General features: G+C 40.2%; 1 protein-coding gene across 1 annotated transcript in view; it reads right to left on the minus strand.

Annotated features, from left to right (window-relative positions):
* The window catches only part of TEK (TEK tyrosine kinase, endothelial), a 39442-nt gene that overhangs the window by 7513 nt on the left and 8301 nt on the right, over positions 1–23628 (minus strand). The window contains exons 2-13 of the mRNA XM_010578127.1: positions 19642–19953; positions 14266–14376; positions 10599–10751; positions 8772–8903; positions 7452–7592; positions 6603–6731; positions 5402–5556; positions 4988–5129; positions 4449–4610; positions 3476–3610; positions 2429–2722; positions 449–748 (exon numbers count right to left, since the gene is read on the minus strand). Coding sequence (XP_010576429.1) covers positions 449–748; positions 2429–2722; positions 3476–3610; positions 4449–4610; positions 4988–5129; positions 5402–5556; positions 6603–6731; positions 7452–7592; positions 8772–8903; positions 10599–10751; positions 14266–14376; positions 19642–19953 — 2166 coding nt within the window. The remainder of the gene's footprint in view (positions 1–448; positions 749–2428; positions 2723–3475; positions 3611–4448; positions 4611–4987; positions 5130–5401; positions 5557–6602; positions 6732–7451; positions 7593–8771; positions 8904–10598; positions 10752–14265; positions 14377–19641; positions 19954–23628) is intronic.

Below are 23628 nucleotides of genomic sequence, written 5' to 3' on the forward strand. Positions count from 1 at the left end.
GAAAAAGCCATGAACAATCTATAGCTAAATAGTCCTGTCTTGTAAACTGGATAAAGACATAGAGATACATCCCTTTGTTTTCCAAAAATGTCACAGACATTGGATGCTCTGATTTTCAGATGTATGAGCACCTGCGGGTCCTGCTGAATTCAGGCAGAGCAGAGCTGAGGTCACATTCAGTGATCTAATAGTCCTACTGTATGCAGCTCCTTTAATCTATGAGCTGTTGGGCACTTTCTAGTGGATACACACAAATGTTGCATGTTGTCACTTCACCAGTGCCATGCAGTGAACTAAGAATCAGATTTTGGTGATGCTGTGGTGTGTGTCAAAATTAAGAGCAAAAGAAAACTAATATTAAAAAAATAATATTATGACTTTGCCTTAGCTAACTAGTTTATACCACTGGCCCTGGTCTGTGCAAGTCCAGCATGCTGGAATAACCAACCTTTAGCTTCTGGAAGAGTCTTCAGTTCAAATGATGTGTTTGGGTTGCTCAGGCCAATGTTGTTCTGAGCATTAATCTGAACCTGGTACACAGTGTTTGGCTCAAGGCCCTTGAGATGGTATTGAGTAATGCTGGTGTTCTTTATGATAATATCAATGTGGTTGTACTCAGCCTTGCCATAAATTTTGTAGCTGATGATGATGGAGGAGATGGAATGACCCTCAGCGGTTGTCCAAGAGATGACTGAGGATGTGTCTGTGGTGTTAGAAAACCTGATGTTGTACGGTGCAGGAGGGATTCCTGAAAACAAACACAAACACACGCAAAGCGTTGGAGTGTACATCCACCTCTTCTTCCTTCCCACAGTGAGCCAGACACTTTCCTCAGTGCTTTCACTGTGCTAAACAGAATCAGAATTTTGTTGACGGGGTGTGGTAACTGAATGCAGTAGTTTTATGAACCTGATGTGCTGTCACTCCACACTTCCAGCAGAGGTTGGAGTGGCATTCAGTATACCCCTGTCCTTGGATGAAGATACGAATTCTCTGAGCTGTATGCAAGAACAACATGATTGCTTTCAGATTAATGCAGAAAGTGTTAATTTCCTTCTATACTGAATCATCATTCCTGTGTGATTCCCAAGTTCCATATTTTCACTGCTGCAGGGAACAATTCCCTGTCAGGATTCAGGCTGTTAGAAAGAAGGGAAATTGATACCAGCATTGCCACAAATTTCATCAGAAAACCACCAGCAGGGGTGAGTGCTAGACTTGTGGACGCACCCATAACTACTGTCATGGTTTAACCCCAGCCAGCAACTAAGCACCACGCAGCCGCTCACTCACTCCCCCCCCATCCAGTGGGATGGGGGAGAAAATCAGGAAAAGAAGTAAAACTCCTGGGTTGAGATAAGAACGGTTTAATAGAACAGAAAAGAAGAAACTAATAATGATAATGATAACACTAATAAAATGACAACAGTAGTAATAAAAGGATTGAAATGTACAAATGATGCGCAGGGCAATTGCTCACCACCCGCTGACCGACACCCAGCAAGTCCCCGAGCGACGATACCCTGCCCCCCCCTTCCCAGTTCCTAAACTAGATGGAACGTCACATGGTATGGAATATACTGTTGGCCAGTTTGGGTCAGGTGCCCTGGCTGGGCATGAGAAGCTGAAAAATCCTTGACTTTAGTCTAAACACTACTGAGCAACAACTGAAAACATCAGTGTTATCAACATTCTTCACATACTGAACTCAAAACATAGCACTGTACCAGCTACTAGGAAGACAGTTAACTACATCCCAGCTGAAACCAGGACAACTACTAAGCTAAGTACCTTCTCCTGGGAAAGAGTACCTTTATGTTTTTCTTAGTGCAGTTCAGCGTCAGAGTTCAGGGAACTGCAGTGTCTCATGACAGCCATTGATACTTCTGTTATTATAGGTAGGATCTCAGTGAGGACCTCCTCATATGACCTGTAAGGAGGAAGAAGCCCACCTTTCCAGTATGTGGTATGGGCAGTGGCACCCATCAGCCATTCAGATGGACATCTGTTCAGATGGTACTTCATTCAGATAGGGCATTTGTTATAGCGTTATGAAAGGACACTACTCACACTCAGGGAATTCAAGGGCAGTCCTTGGTCTTCAATGTGGCACACTTAACTTACTCTTTGCTCACAGGGGTTTTACCTGGCATTGTATCTTCTCTTCCTTCTTTAACTGTTGATTATTTCTGTATTGACATAACTCAACTGCAGGGTCTGAGTGTGTTTTTGGAGTAACAAAGGGGCTTGGAGTAATGAACTCTGTGGGTTCTTCATAATAATAGTAATAACAACCGTAAGTGAGCATCAGGAACTGAGTGTTACCAGTACAAAGGATTACATTTAATGTAGTCATTAAGTGGCAATTGGTCTGACCACTAGAGGAAAGAGGAAGAATTAAACAGGAGGATGTGAATCAGCTACTTACTGTCACTGTAAGTCCATGCATACAGATAGTTGCTCCATTCTCCTTGGGACCTGGTGTTCACCCGTACCCTGCACATGTATTGCTGTCTAGGCTCAAGATCTTTAATGATCAGGGTGGACATATTTCCTGGCACTTGAGTAATAACGCTGCTCTCGTCACCATTGTCGTTTACGCTCTTCCTTTCCACTTCAACACGAATGTCATCCTCTGCTCTCAGTGTTAAAGGATGCCATGACAAATTCAGTGAAGTCATACTTTTTGGAAAGAGAGTGAGACCTTCTGGTGGAGGAAGACCTTGGGAAAGCCACAGTGAGACAGGGAACAATAATTCATGTCTGATATGCAAGCTAAAATAGGGGTACCAGTTATTCCCAACCACTTGCCCTAGCTATGGAGTGCCAAAGGGTATTTCTCCCCACCACCCCACTCAATTTGGCAGAAATTACACCTAAGAGGTGTTGATAGTCCCAAAGTATCTTATCAGCAGCTGTTGTGTCAACAAAAATGTCTCTTCACTGAGCTGGGGTTGCAGACGCACTTTTTAGATGCGAGAAGCCAGCTCTTTTGCTCTCATTAGATAGTTCCTGGTGCAATCCTCATGTACTTTCTATGCCTCTGTTCAGTTTGGGTTGTATCCTCAGTGGACTTTCTGCTTGTTCAGACATCTTCATTTTTAAAGTAAACTGATATAATACTAAAAGGAAGGCCTGATCTGGTATTAGGAGGAAGGACTAGCGTGCAAAGAAGTGATTTGTATCTCCAACTTTGCTGCATAGCCAGCCAAAATATGTAAATTTTCCTTTCCCAGATCCCCCAGATATAAATCAGGCAGAACAACAGCTCTGCCTTTTTATGATTTTCTTTACCTCTGTTTTTTTGTTTGTTTGTTTTTTTTCTTTGCCTGAGATTATTTTGAAAAACTCTACATAGTTTTCAGGTCCAGCCTTGCTTACTCAAATAAAAGTCCTCTGGCAGAGATCAGGGAACAGACCACAGAGGAAAGCAGCTGAAACAGCCCTTTTGTAGAAAGCCAAGATGACAACTTACCAAGCGCAGCTGTGGTGAAGCTAGCCTGTGGTCCAGGATGGCCTTCCCCACCTTCCCCTTGCCGACTCAGCTGAACACAGAACTGATACTCTGTTTTTGGTTCCAGATTGTCCAGTCTTTTGGTTGTGCCTTTTACTGACAACAAAAGGAGAAAGGAAAGCCATAGACCATGCTGAAAAATGTTAAGGAAGAAAAGGTTTGGAAAATATTCCTGAACCAATAACCATGGAAGGTCAGATACTCAGGCTCTTCTTTTGTTCCCGATTCACTAAAATAAACTATTTATAAGTATAAAATACTTATTTTTAAGCTGAGCTCCAACCCAGCCCAAAGGATGTTTCTGTCTGCCCTTCCTTCAGGACAGAACAAGGCTGGTTGCTTAGGCAGCATGCATTGTGTACATGGATCTTGGGTTATCTTGAATTAGTAACAACAGTTGTTTGTTACTTATTAAAGTTCCTGTTAATGCTTCCTATAATATTTTAGGTCTTGCAGAAGATGTTAAAACAGGGCTGGAAGAGATCATCTAACTCACAAGAAGGCTTCATTTTGCCCGTACCATTCCTGATAAATATTTAGGTAAGATGTTTGTCTCACCAGAGGACACAATAGACATGATGGAAGATTGTGGATGCTCCAGCATGTCTCCATACTGCTCACAGCTTTTGAAAACCTGCTGTTTACATGAATTTTCAACAGCTGGGCCCAACGTTGAGTACTGTTTATCTTAAGGAAGGAGGATGGAACATTTTAGTTGATGAAAACTGAATATACACTTTTGACTACTGTCGGTGTACCACATCCACATTAACATTATACATAGTGATATACAGAGATTCACGTGTCCAGTCATAAAAGATTTTACTATTATGCCTTGTAAAGTCTTTTGAGTCTAGTCAAGAGCAGATACCACAGTATGTTTCAGCATGCAGCTGAAGTTTGTGTTTAAGGGAATTAAAGAATGTTCTCTTACCTTCCACAGACATCCAGGACTGATAACGTTTTGCTGGCTTGTACAGGAGCTTTGTTGACACAACAGGTCCATCTCCAAGATGTAACTCAGCATTGATATTAATTATGAGAAAATTATGTCCACTGTCTGTCAGTCTTGGGGCATATTGTGGCACAGGAGGAACTGAGCAAGAATGCAAGTATTAAACCAGCCTTTTAATTCCCTATGTCAGTAAAACTCTGATATCTTCCTAGATCTACAGGAAAATGGGAGATGTTCTTCAAAACTCTTATGATGTAGAGAGGGGTTTACACCATAACGCTGACAGTTTCGATCTTTCAAAAAACCCTTGGGTTTTCTTCTAATCCTTATCACCACACTTATTTTGTCAATACACGTAATTAGTATGTTGCTAATAAAGGGTTTCTGTTCACATTCTGACTGTAGATATTCAGGCATTTTTCTGCCATGCAGAGAACAGAAAGCTCTGCCATGTTAGAGTATAAAGCTGCCCTTAAAAGTAGAGAGGCAAAGACATTTGAAGAGATTCATGCTTTTACCTTTGACTGTAACTTGAAATGGTTTCTCTGCCATTCCTGCTACTGTCTGCACACTGCAGACCCAGGTTCCTGTATCTCGGGGCTGGACTCGATTAATTGTAAACATGGCTTCAGAGCGATTACTGGTAACAATTAGGGCAGGCTGAAATGACAGAAGATGTACAGGGCCTGAAAAATGTGGGTATTTAGGAATATTCCCATGACAATTTCTCACAGTTTAGGAATTTATCTAGAGTTTAGTGATATCAATAGAAAGGGTCTACAATGGTCAATTCCATAGTTTCACATGTGCTCATGAGGTATCTCAGAATATTGCAATTTCACATTATGCTTGAAAACCATAGTGTGCATTAGCTACAGATGAAGTCAATATAAACATCAGAAATAACAGGAAGCAATTAATCAGGAGCCTACCCTTAGGACAGTTCCATCTTGCTTCAAAAGTTTAAATTCTTCAGATTTAGGAAGTGGTATCCCAGTTGCTATACAAAAAGGCTTGAACTCGACACCAGAATTGAGTTCTACAGGATCGAGTAAGTTTTCTATCTGAGGTGAAATATCTGCTGAACCTACAGAAGATATATAGTATTTTAATATTAGCCTTCAAACAGAACTTTAAAAAGGCAGCACCAAAACAGGTTTAGGTGTACAATGAGCATAGGCAGCATAAGTGTCTGGTTCTCCCTTCACTCATGTGGGCATGTGCAAGGATCACGCTTATCAAAGTCAGCACTGTTACATCAGTGTAAATACCATGTGAGAAGGAGCAAGCCCTGTGTCCAATCTTCTTTCTTTTCCCCTCCCCTCTCATCCTCGATGACATTCTAAGCACAGATAGTGTAGCTATGGCAAGATCATGCACACACTTTGTACTGAATGTACAGTATCTATTTGCTCTCCGTTTTGTCTGTTTAAGAGATCAGTCAGATCACAACTATATAGTTTGGCTCATTAGATCACAATCTTATTTCTCTACTTGTTTTTGCGCTTGAAAGCTTTTAAAAGTTAACAGTGGATTTGTCACTTTATCAAGCAGAAATAATAGAGGCTGAGTGCATCTTATAAAATACTGTGTGCCAAGCTTGCCTGAATCCAAAGAGATTCTGAATGAGATATGTTCAGTTTTGCAAGCTTAACTCCCTTTCAGAGAGACAGAGCTGTTTTAAACTCTGGGGTTGTCCTGGTGTCTCAGTAATCAATTTCAGATCATGAGGCACATGGTATAGGACTATATGCAGATGAATAAGAGGTAGGTAATGGTAAAGTACCATAAGCCTGTCCAAAAGCTAATCATGCAGGTAGGCTGTGCAGCTTCTGTCAGTAATTGATATTAATGCCAATGTCAAATCGTATGGAGTAAGGCTTAAAAATCCACCTCTATTGAAAGCAAAATCACATGAAATGGTAGCATACCAGCCTGCTAGATGCAGCATTTGAGGCAGAGGCTTAAAAATACTGTATTGCAATAAAGATGTACATAAGTGTCTGGGCTCCTGGAATGTAATTGACAGAGCAAGGATACCAGCCTGGAGTGGTAATGCTGTACCAGCATGAAGACCTGCTTCAGTTAGTTACACTGGGAAAAGCCATTTACTACCGTGTTACCTTGCTTTACCTTCTTTTTCACATTGCAGACCATGCCATCCAAGGGAGCAGATGCAGCCCTTAAATCTGTCGCATGTCCCTCGATTGTGACAATTACATTTGAGTTTGCAATCCGACCCATAAAAACCAGGTTTGCATTCTGCAAGTACATGTGTTTCCAGTTAGTGTAAAGGTACTAGAATATGTCTTCCATTAGTTTTCAATCTCATGCAACAATTCTCCAGTACTGTTTAGTTCCCTCAGTTGGGTTGAGTTTGAAACTATATGTATTTGCACTAAATCATCCACAGAGCAGCCTGAGAACCCACTAACATCAAAAACATAGATGACATTTGTATCTGTGCCGGTCATTTGTAGACTAGATGCCAATGTGGAAGCTTCTTTAGCACTTCACTTACTTACACTGTGGTAGTGTCCAAAGTCTTCATCAGAGTTATGCCACCATTGAACAAGATGACACATATTCACAAAGGAAGATGTGCTTTGTGTCCCAAAGAGATTGCAGTCTAATTGAAATGAACAAGACTGATTATGCTCAGTATTGCTCAGCAATGGATATATGTTTGGCACTGAATTGCTCAGTTTGACTTGTAGAAATACAGCAGGACTGTAGCTGTTAGAGGATTTTTAACATCTCAGTAGAACGTCAATTCATTTTGCAGAATAATTTGAATAGTTTTCAACTTTACCATGTCCTTCTTCTGAAAATCTGACATGGTCCTCTGAAATGGGTAAATATTATCCATCTTTTACAGAGTGTAAAAAGTCCTGTCTTTTACACTTCTCTGTCAGTTCCCTTCTATATTGCCTATGTGTAGCACACTAAGGACTCCACCATTCCTCATATCTTTTACTATACCTTTATCACATTCCAGTCCCATCCATCCTGTGGCACAAGAACAACCATATGGATCTGGTAGACAGAACATATAGTTTCTGCAGCCATAGTTTTCTTTACAGGTCTCTTCACATGTTTTGCCAAATGTGTTGGCTCCACAAGCTATTAAAGAGAGAGAGGGGAAGAATAGCCCAATAACATTAAGTCCACAAAAGAGCTAAGGCTTCTAATGACACAGCTTTAGACAACAGAACACATGAATTAAAATAAAAAAATAGCATTTTTTACCATTCAGACACCAGATATATTAACATCCATAACAACTTAAGCCATGGCTGCACTAATGGTTAAGTTCAGGCAGCAGAATCAAACTTAACTTTCTCCTGTGTGAGGATCCATCAGCAAAGCACCCATTGCTTTGGATATGTGGGGACAGAGCTTCAGCAGTAAATCCTCTTTGTAAGCCTTTTTAATATAAAATGGACAAACAGTGCCATGAAAACCAAATATTCTTCTTAGAGGTCAGTGCATATGAAACTGCCAACCTCAAGGCTTTGCTTTTCTGATAAGATCAGTGCTACATTAGAGTCATTCAGATGTCAACTATTCCAATAGCTTAGCTATAGTATTTGCAGTGCTGCAATTCAGTCAAAATATTAGGATACATATTTAGCATTGAACCTGAAAGTTGCTTGGAGAGATCAGAGCAATGTGATGTCTGCTATAATTCTTCCAGAATCCAAACTAATTGTCACAGACACAGATATGCACAGACATATACTGTTGATATGCCCCCACAGAAACAAATCACCCTGTGAGCACATTAGCAGCATGTTCAGAAGTAGCCAGGGAACCTCTAACACATGGCTTCATTTCCCAGTGCCAGTGTATCCTTAAGATCTCCTATTCTACCGTGCATTTAACAGTCAGTCTGTAGCTTTGAGCATACTGATTTCAGGGGAATCAGAGAATAGCCTAGGTTGGAAGGGACCTCAAAAGATCATCTGGTCCAGCCTCTTGTGGGAAAAGGAGCCTAGGTGAGATTATCTAGCACTCTGTCCAAGTGCATATTGATCAAGAAGAATTGGAAACATTCATCTTCCTTAGCAATATAATCTCTACTAGAAGAGAGGGAGAAGTTAAATCACAACTACAAGAACAGCCTTACTAATTCAGTGTTCATCTTACCCAGCACTGTCCTGTCTCCAGCACCAGCTGTAAATGCTAAAGCTATAAAGAGTAAAACAAGGCTACTCCATTTGATGCTTCCTTCAATAATCTGCCAACTTCTACTACTGACAACAAATTAATAAGCAATCTGTGAAAATAATATATGCTTACCTTTCTCACATGTTTTTCCCATAAAACCTGGAGGACAGATGCATTCCCCAGTATCTTCATGACAAATGCCATTGTTCATGCAGGAAGGGCAGTGGGAGCTACAGGAAGGGCCCCATTTCTGAGCTTCACATCCTTTTATGGAAAAATATAATGACATATTTGTCGTCTTCTTATTCAGTAACCAATAAAGTAGAAAATTCTTTTTAATAAAGACAACAGTAAAATACATAAAAATATGATCCATGTGGACATCCCAAAACCCCAGCCAACTGACCTAAGGTAAGGAATCACTTTTTGCATCGTGGAAGTGCCTCTATTTCTGGATCAGAACTGCTGCATAGTACGCAGTAATACTATGTAACATCTTCAAGGAAGGAACTGAAAAAGTCTTCCTTTTTTGAAACTAGAGATAGTTTTTTTTAGTCTGTAAGAGTAAGTTTGAAAGATGATAAATATGTTATATTTAAGATTTTTATTCTTGTAGCAGGGATGCGAGGCCTACAAAAGGTTCAGACTTCACCTGGAGCTGGCTGTACTGGTAGTATGTCAGCAGGACCAAGCTTGGTGTCACTGGCATTGTACCAGCATTTGGCAAGGCATGATTTTTTTCTGTATCAATATTTTTCTTGAAAGCTCATTAGACTGGGTTCACATCTGTTGTATCTTTACTGTCTTCACTAGGGCTTTATAACAAGGATTAATCAACTGGTGACCTGTTTCTGGAATAAATGGACTAAGAGCAATCAGTTGTTTTAACACCTGTCATGATTTTCTTTCCCACTTCATAATTTAAAAAGATACTACTACCATTAATCTTGCCAGTGCGAGTTTTGATACTGATTTAATCGAAGTGGAGCTTAAGCTCTGAATAAGTATATATGGCTTCATCATGCAAATGTTTAATCTGTCCCTGCAAGATGCAAAATTCTTTGAGGTGCTTTTAAAATCAGTGGGAGCTGAGAAGACTCAGTAATTTTCAGTATTTTTTTTTGTAACAATGTTTCTTATGTCACAGAAACTGACCTTCATGACTCCCTCTAGTGTAAAGCTAGGACTGAGAAGATAATAAATGGCAAAGTCCTGAGGTAGGCTTGCTAAAATTGAGTAATCCAGACTTGGATCAGCTTTTTCAGATTTCAGCAAATATTTAATGAATCAACATGGCACTTGGAGCTCTATCTCCTCCTTCTTCCACGATGAAATTCTTACATGTGGATACTTAGAAAAAAGCTCTTCTAAAAATCATCAGTCTATGTCTGTAATGCTAATTCAAAGAAAAACAGGACATGTGTTTGAGCAGTGGCATGTAATCCTGCATTCTCTGTATTGTTACTGTGCTCCCTACCACTCTCCCAGACTATGTCCCAGGAGTTTTACCAGTTTGTGAAATTACAATAATGTATGCTAAAGATGATAAATCTTAGCATAAATGGGGTTTGGATATAGCCCACCATAGAGAACAGAGATATTTGAAAATTCCTATTTTGTGCTCAGACCCGCATCTCATACTCATGGGAGACTCAGTGCCACCTTCTTCTTTCACACTTACGTGGTGTTTGAAAAGCTGAGGTGCTGAGAAAAGAGCTAGCTGTCCTGGAAATAGCTAAGATGAATTGAACCTAAATCTGAAATTTTTTTTGCTCTTAGCTGCTTAAATAGTATCAGCTTGTACCAAAGATCCTTGGGAAAGAAATTTCATCTGACATAATCTGATGGCAACTTATGCCAAGAAAGATTTTGGCCCTTATTTGGGCACAGTATAAGTTTCATTTGAGATTCATTGTGACTTTAAACAATTAATCATCAGCACACATTAATGGAACTTACGTCTTACAATAAGCCTTGTGTAAGCAGAAGTAAAGAGGTTTCCTCCTATATATCTGGCAGAGTAAACCCCTGCATCCTGTGGTTGAACTTGAGGATAGGAGACTTCCAGCTCCCCTGGCACTTCATGCCTGGGCACAGAGTGGATGAAGGAACCTGGGGAAGGAGTATACAGATACAACATACAGAAGTCATTCACCCTCTACAGACAAAAGTGAGTTTGCATTGGTTACTGAGGAAGGACAGCTTGGGATGAGCTAAGCAGCAGAATCTGTTTATTAGTTATGAATTTGCTAACAGCTCTTTAGCTATACTAGTTTTTGATAACTGGAGAGGTGCAAGTAAAAAGGAAGCTAGATCTTGAGGAGATTTAGTAGACGAACGTGACAAACAACTTCGTGTTCAGTGCTGCTTTACAGGAATGTTGCTAAGAGTAACCACACCAGTGGTTAAAAGTGTTTGTTTTGTTTCTTGGCCTTTCCTGAAGTGAGGGGTGCCAATCTGTAAGAAGTCTAGTGTGGCTGGGAGGAATCAAACAGCAAATGCCAGCCAGGTCCTAATTAATCTGGGTAGCACAACGATTTACTTAGCAGGCGAAAGCACAAAGAAGACAGCACAGCTTTATCTTTTCTTCCCAGACTTAACATGTTTCTGTCTCCTCTATTTTTTTTTCACCAAGGGAGCTTATCTGTGTTATTCTAGGTTTGCTACAGTTGGTCATACATGCTTGCTAAGCAAGTCAATAGCATTTGGTCTTCTCCCATCGCTCTGTATCACCAAGTAATAACATTTGAACACTGGTTGCTGTCAAGGACAAGCTGCATCCAGTGGACTTCAGGACCCCGGGGAGTCCCTCCACTCTGGTCTGTTAGAGCAAGGCTGCTGCAGTCGGCTAATGCCAAGTCCAGCCAGCTATCAACAAAACATATGTGCACATTCTCCCACACACTGTACCGACAAAGCCAGCCACCAAGAAACGCGCACAGCAGAACTGTGCCTTTACAGGTACTACTGCATGTGAACATAGGACTCACAAACACACGAACACCCAGACAGCCCAATCCTATTCTCACTTGCCAGCTAGTCGGGCTTGCTGGCAGATCTCATATACTCACACACCCCAAACTGCGTCTTAGCTGGCCTGGACCTACAGTCTTTCTAATAGCTGGCTCTCAGACCCCTTATCCTACTTGCTGGTTAGCCTGGCTTGAAATTCACTAGTGTCACACACACACAGAGTCACATGCAAATGGGTCCCTGACGTAACCAGCCTTAGACACTTAGTCCCTCTGGTTGTTGGCCCCAGACATATAAGATGCTTTGACACCTGGCATATGTTTCCAGTTACTAGGAGTCAAAACTGTTGTGCATTCTAGTCTGGCCTGATGGTCACTAGCAGATTATACATATGTGTATGAGACAGAGAGCACACTTATGTTGAAGAACAATTAAGAACAGAGTTTAATAAGATCGGATCAACTGTATTGCAGAGCTTGGCGAGAGCAGTGGCAACTTCCACCTGCCTCCTGCCCCTTTTTCCCATGCTTGTTCCTTTGCTGTTCACTTTGAGCCCTCCCTTTCTCCTGTTTGGCTCTGCCTCTAAATATCCCATTATTCCACACCTGCTCATGGTCCCCCTCAATCATGCCATAATATGCTTATTCTTTCCCTCTGAGACCCATGATAATCCCGTTTCCTGCTTCTTATACCTACAAAGCTCTGGCTGAAGGTACTCAGGGCTTTGTATTGTTCCCTCAGTGGCCCTCAGAAGCTGGACAGCTCTGCCCTTTGACTTTGTCATCTGCTACTCCTTAGGGAGTCTAAGTTTGTGTGTCTATTTATTACTTCTCTTGTTTCTTGTCTTAGTCTTTTATGCTGAATGACCATTAACCAGATGATACTCCCAAAAATCAAATGCCCTTACCTTCTACATCCCCTTACAGGTACAGTGATAATGAAACACCTTTTTTCACTTTGCCAAAATAATTTAGAAGGTAAGCAGTGTCAGGCAGAACCTTTACTGTCTGTATCATACATACCATAATACTATCAATGTGACTATAGTCAAATTTCAGGCAGCCTAGAAACGTAAAACTTTTCTGAGGATCGTAGCCAAAACAGCAAAATGATCTTAGGTCAGTTTAGTCCATGACAACACATAACAGTTCTTCAAGAAAACAGGGACAAAGAAAAAGAGCAAAGAATGAAAGGGATTAGTTCGGAAATGATGGGGCTTTTTTTTTTAGTATCTTGAGTTACAAGCTGCAGAACAAACTTGGCAGCAAAGTATTAAGAAAGCCTTATGCTCACAGTCTGTTAGCAAGGTTCAGTTTTTGTGGTTTGATTTCCAGGATGGCATGTGTTATGCCAATATCTTAAAGCAATCTTGTTTAGCAGAACAGGTTCATTCTCTAGACAGCTTTTGTGAGGGTCTGCAAGGGGCAAGTGGTACTGTAAATGGCTCAAGTGAAAGACTGCAACAGTTAAATATAACAGGACAAGTATTTTGTCTTCTTTGCCAGCTGCTGTATCAGGAATCCTTAGGGATACTATTTTAGCTGTAATTGCAGGTGGAGAACTTGACCTACTGTCCAGAGTCATGGTTAATTTGAGGGGTTTTGCCAAATTTCCAGCTGGAATCCCAGCTAAGGCAGCACCATGACGTAAGCACTCCTGCTCCAACATACCAGCTGGTTCTTGTATGAGAAAATGCTGACAGGAGATCACAAAATTTCCCTGGGGACCCTGAAAGGACAAGTGATGGCAAACATTCTCCACTGTGCACTGCCATGGCTGAATCTCTGAAGAATGAAGAAACAGGTCTTTAAGAAACTCTGCTTTGCGTATTGCCTTTTTAAAAGACACCTTTCTGCTATTTTGCTCTTCCAGTCTGTAGAGAAGTGTTCCAAATATTCAGTAACTGGGGTTGATGCTGACCCACTGCATGCATTCTTTTGCAGTGTGCTGACACTTCCTTGCCTCATTCTGCTCTATTTACTCCATTTCCTGGTAGTAAACTGTAAGCTTGACTATCAGTAGACAAAGATGGACCAGTACATTACATGTGCTTTCCACACATATAATTTGTTGGGGTCTAACATTCTGATTAAGTACGAAGGCACTGTGAGTTTTAGTGACCAGTATTTTACTACATTTCTACAATAGGTAGATGGCAAACTGCACATTCTTCCAAGTGTCAAGCAGAAGCAACACACAGCTGAACAGTGAGTTATATGTGATTTAGGTGACATGTTAGATAGAAAAGTTGGTGTTGTAAATTTTACAACCTGGCTAATTTTTGTAGTTGAATGACATAAGGATTAGATTTTGTTGGCAGTTTTGCCTTTCTAATAGCAGATTACTAGTGCTTATTTTCTTAGCCTGAAAAGCATCATAAAAGAGGGGATATAGAAGGAAGTCAAAAAGGAAAATGAGAAACAGAACAAAGGTATAAACAGAGGATTTGGCATTATGGTGGAAGAGAAACAGGTCAGCTCAATATATTGGATATGGCAAATGGCTCCTTTAGGGAACACTAAATGCATGACAAATTATGTCTGCTCCAGTTGCACAGCATGGGCATCATCACCAATGACTAAAACAGTTACATGGCACTTGGCTAAGACAATGATAGCAGGAAGAGAAAAGACAAGAGAGAAAGGTTAATTACCATTTTTGTAGATCACTGCATCTTCCTCTTTGGCTGCCATTCTGATGAAGGAAATATTCACATGCTCTCCCTTATTTGCTGTAACAGTTAGTGCCACTGGGTGGAATGAGGCTGAAAACAGAACAGCACAGAAGTGTGGGATAAATAGCAGCAGTTACTGCCTCTATCTGGTCTCTGGGCTGAAAGCTGAGAACGGTTTACAGCATGACCCTGACTCAGATTTTGACATTTAAATTTCTTTAGAGCACACACTGATTCTTTATCACCAGCAACCTCAACTCTATGTTTTGGCAATGACAGAGGACTCACCTATACCCTGAAACAACTGACTGCCACTAGAACCTGGGGCATGAAATAAAAAAAAAAAAAAAGGATTTTGGCTGAGTAACTGGAAACACTTCCTAACTAGGAGCTCCAACTGCCTGTAAAACATTCTCCCAAGTTTCTTCATCCCTTGAGACATTTTTAAAGCAGACTGGATAAAGTACTGGAAAATGTATTGCAGGGAACTAGCTGTCATTGGCAAATACCCTGAGTGACTCAGTTCTCTTCTGTTTAAGCTTTATGACGCAGAACAGTCAAGATAGTCCAGGACACCACAGTCATGCAGGGTCTGGGGGAGATGCAGTAAGGTAGAGTAGGTCTGTGCTTGTGTTAGTTCACCATGCCCTCTATAAATACTGAGAGTGTTGGCTTGCACTAAGAAAAAAAGAAAAAAACATATTCACACCCAGTAATACTTTTACCAAAATATTCTCATCTGAAAATGTGGCTTAATTAAAATAAAGATTCTGTGGGAGGAACTGTCTAGATTAGTGAAATTTTTCAATTTTCCAGTTGGGAAATTGAAATTCATTTTCCTGCTTAAACAAAAAAGTACTTTTATACATTTGTTTATAGTTCTTGATTTAAGAAAAAGAACGAAGTAGTAGATAGAGGGATTTTCACAAAACTTTTGCCTTTTCCTTATTATCACTAGTGGAAAAAAAGATCAGAAGATAATTGGGGAAGGAACAGAAAAATCTCAAGAAATAGTACTTTTTGAAACGGGTGAAATGATAATTTTAATGGCAATATTACTTAGAAAGAAGTTAGAAGTTAAGGACACTTCCTTTCATTTAGTTGGAAAATTCCAGGCTGTGAAGCTTTTTGAAGACAAATTCAGGTTTTCTGAACATTTTTAGCTCTGAGTTTTTATGCCATACGGTCATTGATAAGTCTTATGGCAAAAAAATTTCAGAAACCCTTCTAGGCAAAGTTAAATTCCAAACTATTCAGCTCTTTATCTGAGTAAGAATGTTACACCTTCGTACTTTCCCTTTCAGAGCACCCAGGGGAGTGAGGCATTGATTTTCGCCAGTCCCTTTTCTCTTCTGTTTTGGAGGCTGTTTAGCCTTAGAGTTCCTCTTGTGAAAGTTCCTCTTGGGTAAATCTGTCCTACATCTTGGTTTTGTTCAGCTCCTGGGAGCCCAGTTCTGCTGCCACCTGCCTCCCCAACAAGGTAAGTAAGTAAGTAAGTGGGACCTTTCCAACAGAAGGACCCACCTGAGCCTCAGCTAGAAGGAATCCTTGAAGAGCCATTCATGCTCCTAGTCGGCTCTGCATTTGCACAGGTTCCATTTCTATTCAAGTTGCTTTTATTTCACAGGGAATATTTTGCTTAAGGAACACATACACAAGTTAGTATGAACTGCTAGATAACTTATTAATAAAAAAAATTGCCATTTATCTATAGTTATGTCTCTTTTTCTTGGTTCATTTTTAGAAAACTGCCAATAAAGTATAATTTGGTTCATACCAATGGTTGCAGAAAACAAATTGGAGTCTGAGGCTGAAATTTGTTGGCGAAGAAATACACAGTGATAGGATCAGAAAGCAGAAAAAAAATGATGAATGAACTTTCTGTTATATTATATGTGAATAGTGCTGTGAAAAATGAGTGGGTAAATGCTACATCAAAGTCTGTATGAGGCTGAAATTGTATTAGTACCTCCACAATATTATTTTGCAAAATCCAAGGGGGAAAAAAAGGGTAGTATTCTTGCAATATTTGAGGAAAGAACATTTTAATACTTCCATTTCAGAATGGCATTTTAATTAAAAATCAAAATGTTTCTATTATGTTATGTCATGTGATGTAAAATTAAAGAAAGAAAATTTGAGTAAAAATGAAGATATTTTTATCAATCCAAGCCAACCTCTCTCCCAGAATTTTATTTCCTTGAGAAATTTGACATTTTAATGTTTTATTTCTGATTGGAAATAAGACAGCTATTGACAAGTCACAATTCTTTGCAGAATAGGATTTCCACCCCCTGTGCAGTTCTAGTGTTTATGCTCTGAGCCTCTGCCATGTGTTTTCATTCCTTTGTAAGCGCTATCCAATCAATTTCAGCAGGACTCTTCCTGCACGGTACTAAGAACATGCATGGGAATCTACTGGGCATTTGCCATGTTACCTAGGCACTGGTAACTGAACTTAACAACTCAGAGAAACAGAGATTTCTAATATAGAATAATGAAAGAAGATCTCATTAGAAACAGGCAAACAAAACCTGAAAGCAGTCCCAACATACTGTCAGCTCCCAAGCTAGAAGTTATTTATGAATAACAAATGCATGGTGAAAATAATGATCTATTTAGGAAAATAAAATTCAACAGCTTTCCCAAAAATGAATTGCTAGTTACAAATGATCCTAAGTGTTTCAGCTGCAGTGATTTTTGGACCAAATTTAGTGAGGCATTACTAACTGTTTTAACAAGATATTAAACTTTTGTATTCCCATTTTCTTTTCTTTTATGTTATTTAGCTTAACCACAAGATTTTTTCTTCAGAGTATTGTTGCAATGGAAAGGAATGTACACTCCCTGGTAGGCTCAGTTCCAACGTATTTTTAGATTGTGACTTGTATTTCATGATTTCACATCTTGAGTGTGCCAATTCCTTACAGAGACATAATGAACTGAGTTGCAGGGCAAGTGCCATAACTCTATCACTAACATTTCCATTATTGTCCCTTTGCCTGCTCTAGAGAGTTTCTGTGGGGGATACTCAATCATATATCTGAAAATACACATTTATTGTGTAGAGAATTGCATAAATTCTATTTGACTAGATGCAGAACAGGCTATATACTGTTCTATTCTAGATATGTATGCTGTATACAGTATAAGCATTACTCTGTTCCCTCTCATTACACATGTGAATATTACATGTGTAATCATAATGCTACAATATGAAGAATTCAGGAGAATGGACTCATTGCTTTCAGAATGGCACATGTGTAGAGTAAAACAGGAAAATGGACCTGTTATCTTTCCATTTTATGTAGCAAAAATCTTCACCATATCTGCGTATCTGATAATGGGTACATAACCAGGCAGTTGACAGCTCCCACTAAAGTCCGTGGTGCTACCCAAATGATTAATGCTTAGTGAGTGTTTCAGCAGCTTCTTGCCTTGAAGCTGCAGAACAGTGGTTTGATTTTCAGACGTACTGCTCCTTCCCATGCCTTTTGTGTCCTCAATGGGAAACTGCACATTTCAACTCTTGCTCAATTTTTGGTGTTGAAAAACAGGTTCTGTCTTTAAAAATTATTCAGACAACAACAGTAAAGGGGAAAAAGGCCTGTTTTCCAACTACAGATGCTTTGCCAAACCTCACAGTCCCTCACTGACCTCTTCTTCCTCTTTTTCTGTACTTTAACAGCTTTGAGAATTTCTGTTGAACCTCTTTCTCACCCATCTAGCCTGATTATGTTATACGTGTTCACTGACGAGTTGCTAGCTCAAATGTTGTCAGTGTAAGCTTTTGCAGAGAAAATCTGAGAAATGGATTCAAACCCAGAAATTATTCAAAGAAACCTACCTACTGCTGGTGTGAATGTTGTGTTACTTCTGGTTAGAACAACTTCTGTCACATAGGAAGCTCTCAAAGTTTGATTACATTAAATTCTCTGCTCCTAGGTCCACAGATACCAAGTGCAAAAAAAAAATTGGTTCAGAAGACATTCTTCCACCCATGGAGTTTTTTCTACAGGACAGCCAGAGATGTGCTCAGCTCACAGGCATTCTGCCACAGGGTTGCATTGACTTTCCATGGACTGTTATCTTATCTCCGCCTCATTGCAGCCTACTTTGAAACAATGGAGTTGTCAGCCTGCATCTGCAGAGCTTCCTTGGTGATCCATCCAACCCTTCAAAGACCACATTGGGTCAGAGAAAACATAAGCCAAGGAAAAATGAACTTGTCCTGCCTACCTTGCTTCTAATGTTCCCACAATAAAAGAAGCAAATACACACTAACTGTAGCTTGGACAAATGAAAAACCTTTTTTTCTAAATTTGCTATATAATTTCAGGAGATACCAACAACGATAACTGCTCTCACTAACCTTATAAAGAAAAGGTGTCAAGTTTCCCAACAGACCAGCTGCCATGGCACAAAACATTAGCAATAAAGTGGAGACTACTAAAAATTGGCTGAAGTGTTGAAAACTTGATTTAGTGCAGAAAATTAGCCAAAATTTCTTCCACTTTTCTGTAGTTTATGATGATCTCTGTCTTGGAACTTGTCCCAGAAGCCTAATGAGGTCCAGAGACAAGCAAAATTTTTCACATAAGAAAATCTAATTTAATGGCTAGAGTGCTGGACCTTGGAAATCCCACCTTCTCATCGCAACATCTCCCTGCCATATTTGCTTTTTCTACTGTGCATAGCCTTAAAGTGAAAACCAAGTCGATAGTGAAATCCATAGTGGATTTTTGTGAATAACCTTCTTAGATTTTGGGAAACTTCTCTAGAGTTTCTTTCCAGTGCTGAGCTGGAGTGTTTTTTTCATATTGACGCAGACTGTGCAGATCCAATGTTGCTGATCTGAGGTTTGACTGAACCTTAGGCAAAGCAGTTATTTTCTAGGCTCAGGTTGCCCATTTACTAAAAAAAAAAGGGTAGTGATGTTTACCTGTCTGCATCTCAGACCCGTCAAGACTTTACAATGGAAGCATGTTTAGAAATCAGGGGTGTGGGATGCAGAAAACCCAGTGCAGCAGTTACTGCATGTATTATTTCATGGGGTCAGTGAGGCCAGTACTTACCTTATCTGCCACCTGACTTTGTGTTCCTGGCCATAGCCAGATACAGGCAGAATACCTACAGGTGTCTGACTAACTTCCATGAGGAAATGACTAGCAGCTAGTATCTACGAGTTTCCTCTGCATTTTAGAAGAAAAACACAGGCTCGAGCCAAGTCTATTTTGACTCCAGACTGCCTTGCCTGTTCTGGAGCCATGTTTGTGTCCACCTGTGTCAACTGGGAATAACTGCCAGTCTGCAAGCAGTGACATGCAAAATTCAGATCTGACCACCATACAGTACCTCGCAGCGGCATCTTCATGGTATGTATCCTTGTCACCTCATCCTTGAGTTTCCCTTCACAGTAATATGCTCCAATAGTTTCACTGGCCTGTTCCCTCTTCCACACCACTGTTTTGGCTGTCGCTCTCTTTGAATCTTCATTAACTTCCAGTGGTTCCCGGTGCTGGTTTGTCACATCCTCTTGGTCTCGGTCTATTGTGATAGACTCACGGGAACGCCATTTGGAAGTGATACAGATAAGTGATGTCTCAGAGTTGCCCACTAGAGGGAATGAATTGATCAGTATGAGGTCCAGTGCAGCTTCCACTTTACCTAGGGAAAAAAGCAGCAAGTGAAAAAATTTTACTGCAGAGTTTGAGTACGTGGCCGATCAAATCACCAGGTAAGCTCTTTCACCCAGTACTCAGGGTTTCTCTGGCTGGTGTCTTGCACAGCTTTTATGTAAAATAGGAAGACTGTAGATTAACTATTCTAACTACACTGACTTCAGGATTTACTTTTTATGTCATGGACAGATGGAGTTTGTTCTTCTCAGAAGAGGAAATAAGCCTTGCAAACTTGTGGAATTTCTTTTAAGAGCTGTTGCAGAAGCCCAAGGAAAACTGTGGGTTGCAGAAGCAGATAGATCTTTGGATAGTTAGACATGTACATAAATGCCTCAGATATGGTGCCTTACTGGTAACAGGGTCAGTAGACAGTAAGTTGTCAGTTTAATGGTGTCCTTTGCATGGATTTAATACGTATGAATTGATGTAAAGCAGATATGTCTTTCAGTTATAGGTTTTGGAAGTACTTTGAATACTTGGAGTATTTTTTTCAGCTATTTTATGAATTTGGATTAATGATTTCATAATCATTCATATGTTAACCATTCGAAGTGCTAACAGACAGTGGTGAGAACCATGGCACAAAGAAACGTTCCCAAGAACAAAGAGCAAGTTGGCGGCACTAGTAAAGCCATTTTTTATGAGGTTAGGTTTAAATCAATTTGAAATGGCTTCCTTTGATCAATAGAACTGCCAGAAATACATGGAAATCAAAGTTCTTTGAAAATTATAGAAGCAAGCCTAATTTAAACAGTCTCTGGCAGAGTGCTACAAATTTAGTTGTTCAAACGTGCATAGCAGGAGGGAAATACAGCTCTCCTATAATCAACAATTTGCAAACAACAGGCGTTTCCCTTTACTTTTGAAATTCAGGGTAAGGAGAAGGGAAACTAACATTTTTTCCATCTGAAACAGGAAGAATAATTGATTTCTTTTATTCATCACATCTATTTTCCTGCTTTGGATACAAGAATATTTTGTACTTACACAAACAGACTCAATATTTAGTGCCACTCAGCTTCCAAATGTTCCTCTGATTGGAAGGAAGGGGGTATAGTCTTAGATAAGGGAGGTCAAAAGGTCTTAGTGCTGACTGCAGTCTTTGCGTGTGTCTCAGTAGTGCTGGGGCCAAGGGAGGAGGTCCTCCTCTGCTTTCAATACCAGCAACCACTCTGGGGACTGAAGTATCTCACAGCACACTGACACTCACCACACCCAGCCAGCCTGCCACAGCTACCACCCTTTAATGTGCCAGCCCAGATAACTTGCAGTTACATAATGGAGAAATTAAACCTTCTGGAAGGGATGCAACAGCCGTTAAAGTAAATATTCCATAAAGGTGCAGGTCGGAGAAGTCAATTCATCCTGCTGCACATTACAAAAATAAACCTTTGAAAAAAGTTAAAGAGGTATGTGATAGAAATGAGGCCAGACTTGTGCATTCATTTTATAGTGCATTTATCTCAACATTTTTAGTTTTATATGAGGAATGTTTGTGCTCTTACTATAGGTATGATGTATCAGCTGAAGGCAGATGTTATTGAACAGTCCCAACACTGAAAGCAGAGGGCTTCAGTTTATATCAGCAAGGATCACATGCTAGGTAGAGATATTCTTAAAATCATAAACTGCAAGAAAGATCCTGATTTCTGCAAAAGTTTGTGAAACTCAGAATCAAATCTCGATCCAAACTTTGTGATTTGGCATGATTATCTGTGTTAAGGTCAGGCAGGGTGCTGCAGATCAGAATTGAAATATTTTGATGTTTCTGCCTAGCATCCACAGGGCACAAAGCTGCTACTACCTTTCCAATACGGAGGTATGGGCCCAAGTTGCTGGGGCCCTTCAGACGATGGCTGCTCATCCAGGGCTCCAGCTCCATTTCTCTAGTATTTCTCTGTTCCTCTGACTTCCAACACAGATTGAAAGGTGAAAAATAACACCTCTTCTCCCTCCCTGCATCTCAACCTTTTAATATGCTGAGAAAAAGTAGTAGGAGAAGTCGGAGTTTTGAGGACTAGCTTTCATGTTGTCTTTGATCCTTGTGCAAGACATAGCAAAGCAATATCGTATCAGATTCAGGGCATTTGCTACATACTTTTCTGTTTCTTGGTGGTAACACAAATTGTGTCATCAAGGTGTAGAACAACCACAGGCATATTGCTTACTTACACTTGTGATTATTCCAGATGAATCAAATTCTACCCACTGGTGGATGGGTAGAGTTCTGATTGTCTAAATATAGGTGGGGTTTTGTCATATTAAACACTGCAGAGTAACCCAGACACCTGCATGAAGCAGATGGAGCACAGATGGAGTTTCATGTCTTCCTGGAGAAACACTAGAAGGCTTTTCTGCATCTAAAAGTGAGTAATATCTATACATAAGTATGGAATCATATGCCAAGCATGATTTGGCAGCTAAGGTTTCACAGCTGGAATATAATGCAAGCAGAAATTAAAATATATCCAAGTGAAAGTTTTGCACTAAGAAAAGCTATGCTTTATGTGTATTTTGAAAAAAAAAACCCCAAAAAACAACCAAACAAAAAAAGCACCCTATCAGCACATTGACTTGAAGGCAACTCACTCGTTCAACTCAGGATCTAGCAGGACTGGCATTTAAAGTCAGCCTAAGGCCTCTGAGGTGATAGGAAGGCTTTCTTTGACTCCACTGGGAGCTGCTGCCCTCAGACTGTGGAAGAGAAAAAACCAGAAAAGTGTAAAATGCACATATGCTTTATGCTTAGGGATTCCTACAGCATCTCTTTCTGCTAATGCAACTTAAACTAACCCAACTGTCCTTGCTAAAAAGGAATTTACCTAGTCAGGCAAAACTTTGGCAAATCCTACCCTTGATGTTAATGAAGACTTTGAGTATAAAAGGAACAAATAAGGACAACAGGATTTAGCTCTCTGAGAAAAGCACAAAAAACACGGACAGGAAACAGCCTGTATCTGTATCAGTGACAATCCTCTATGCTTCCTTGAAAAAGTCCTTTGACTCCTGCCCTGGTCCTTGAAGGACTGACCTTATCAGGAAGGCAATTTGCTGTGTGTGCAAATAGATTTTGAGAAGGGAGAGCACTTGCAGAAGGCTAATGCTGGAAATGGGAGATACCACGAGGAGAGGATTCATTGCCCAGTATTTATGACAAACACTCATTGTGGTGCAGTGCTTTGAGCCCTTCCAGCACAGAGAAAATGGCATCCTCTAAAACAGTAAGTTTAAATAATAGCACACTCACTATAACTCAGACAGAAAAATTAATGCAGAGACCTTTGCTGTCCCTCTTGGCCCACTCTTAACTACAGGATTGTGCTCTCTCTTGCTAGGTGATACCTGGCTGTGTCTTTCACAGCTTCTCTAGTACATATTTGCCTGGGGAAATAGCGCTGAACAGGGAATAAGTGTGTATCACACTGTCTCTGCAGTCCCTGTGTGTTCTCATTCCCTACCATAACGCCATTCATATGGGCAGACAGTCGTCACGCTTTCTGTGCTGTGCTACACCAGCAAAACTCAGCCAGGACTAGCTGGAAGAAACAGTTCTCAGAAATTCCCTGGAACACATCCCAGATACAGGTCTGCTCAGAGAGCAAGAAAGTCTCCAATTAAGTTTAAAACATCACTTCCCTAGATTGGAATTGGTGCTAGACAT

Source organism: Haliaeetus leucocephalus, unplaced genomic scaffold (assembly GCF_000737465.1).
Source record: "Haliaeetus leucocephalus isolate CR32 unplaced genomic scaffold, Haliaeetus_leucocephalus-4.0 Scaffold605, whole genome shotgun sequence".
Lineage (NCBI taxonomy): Eukaryota > Metazoa > Chordata > Aves > Accipitriformes > Accipitridae > Haliaeetus > Haliaeetus leucocephalus.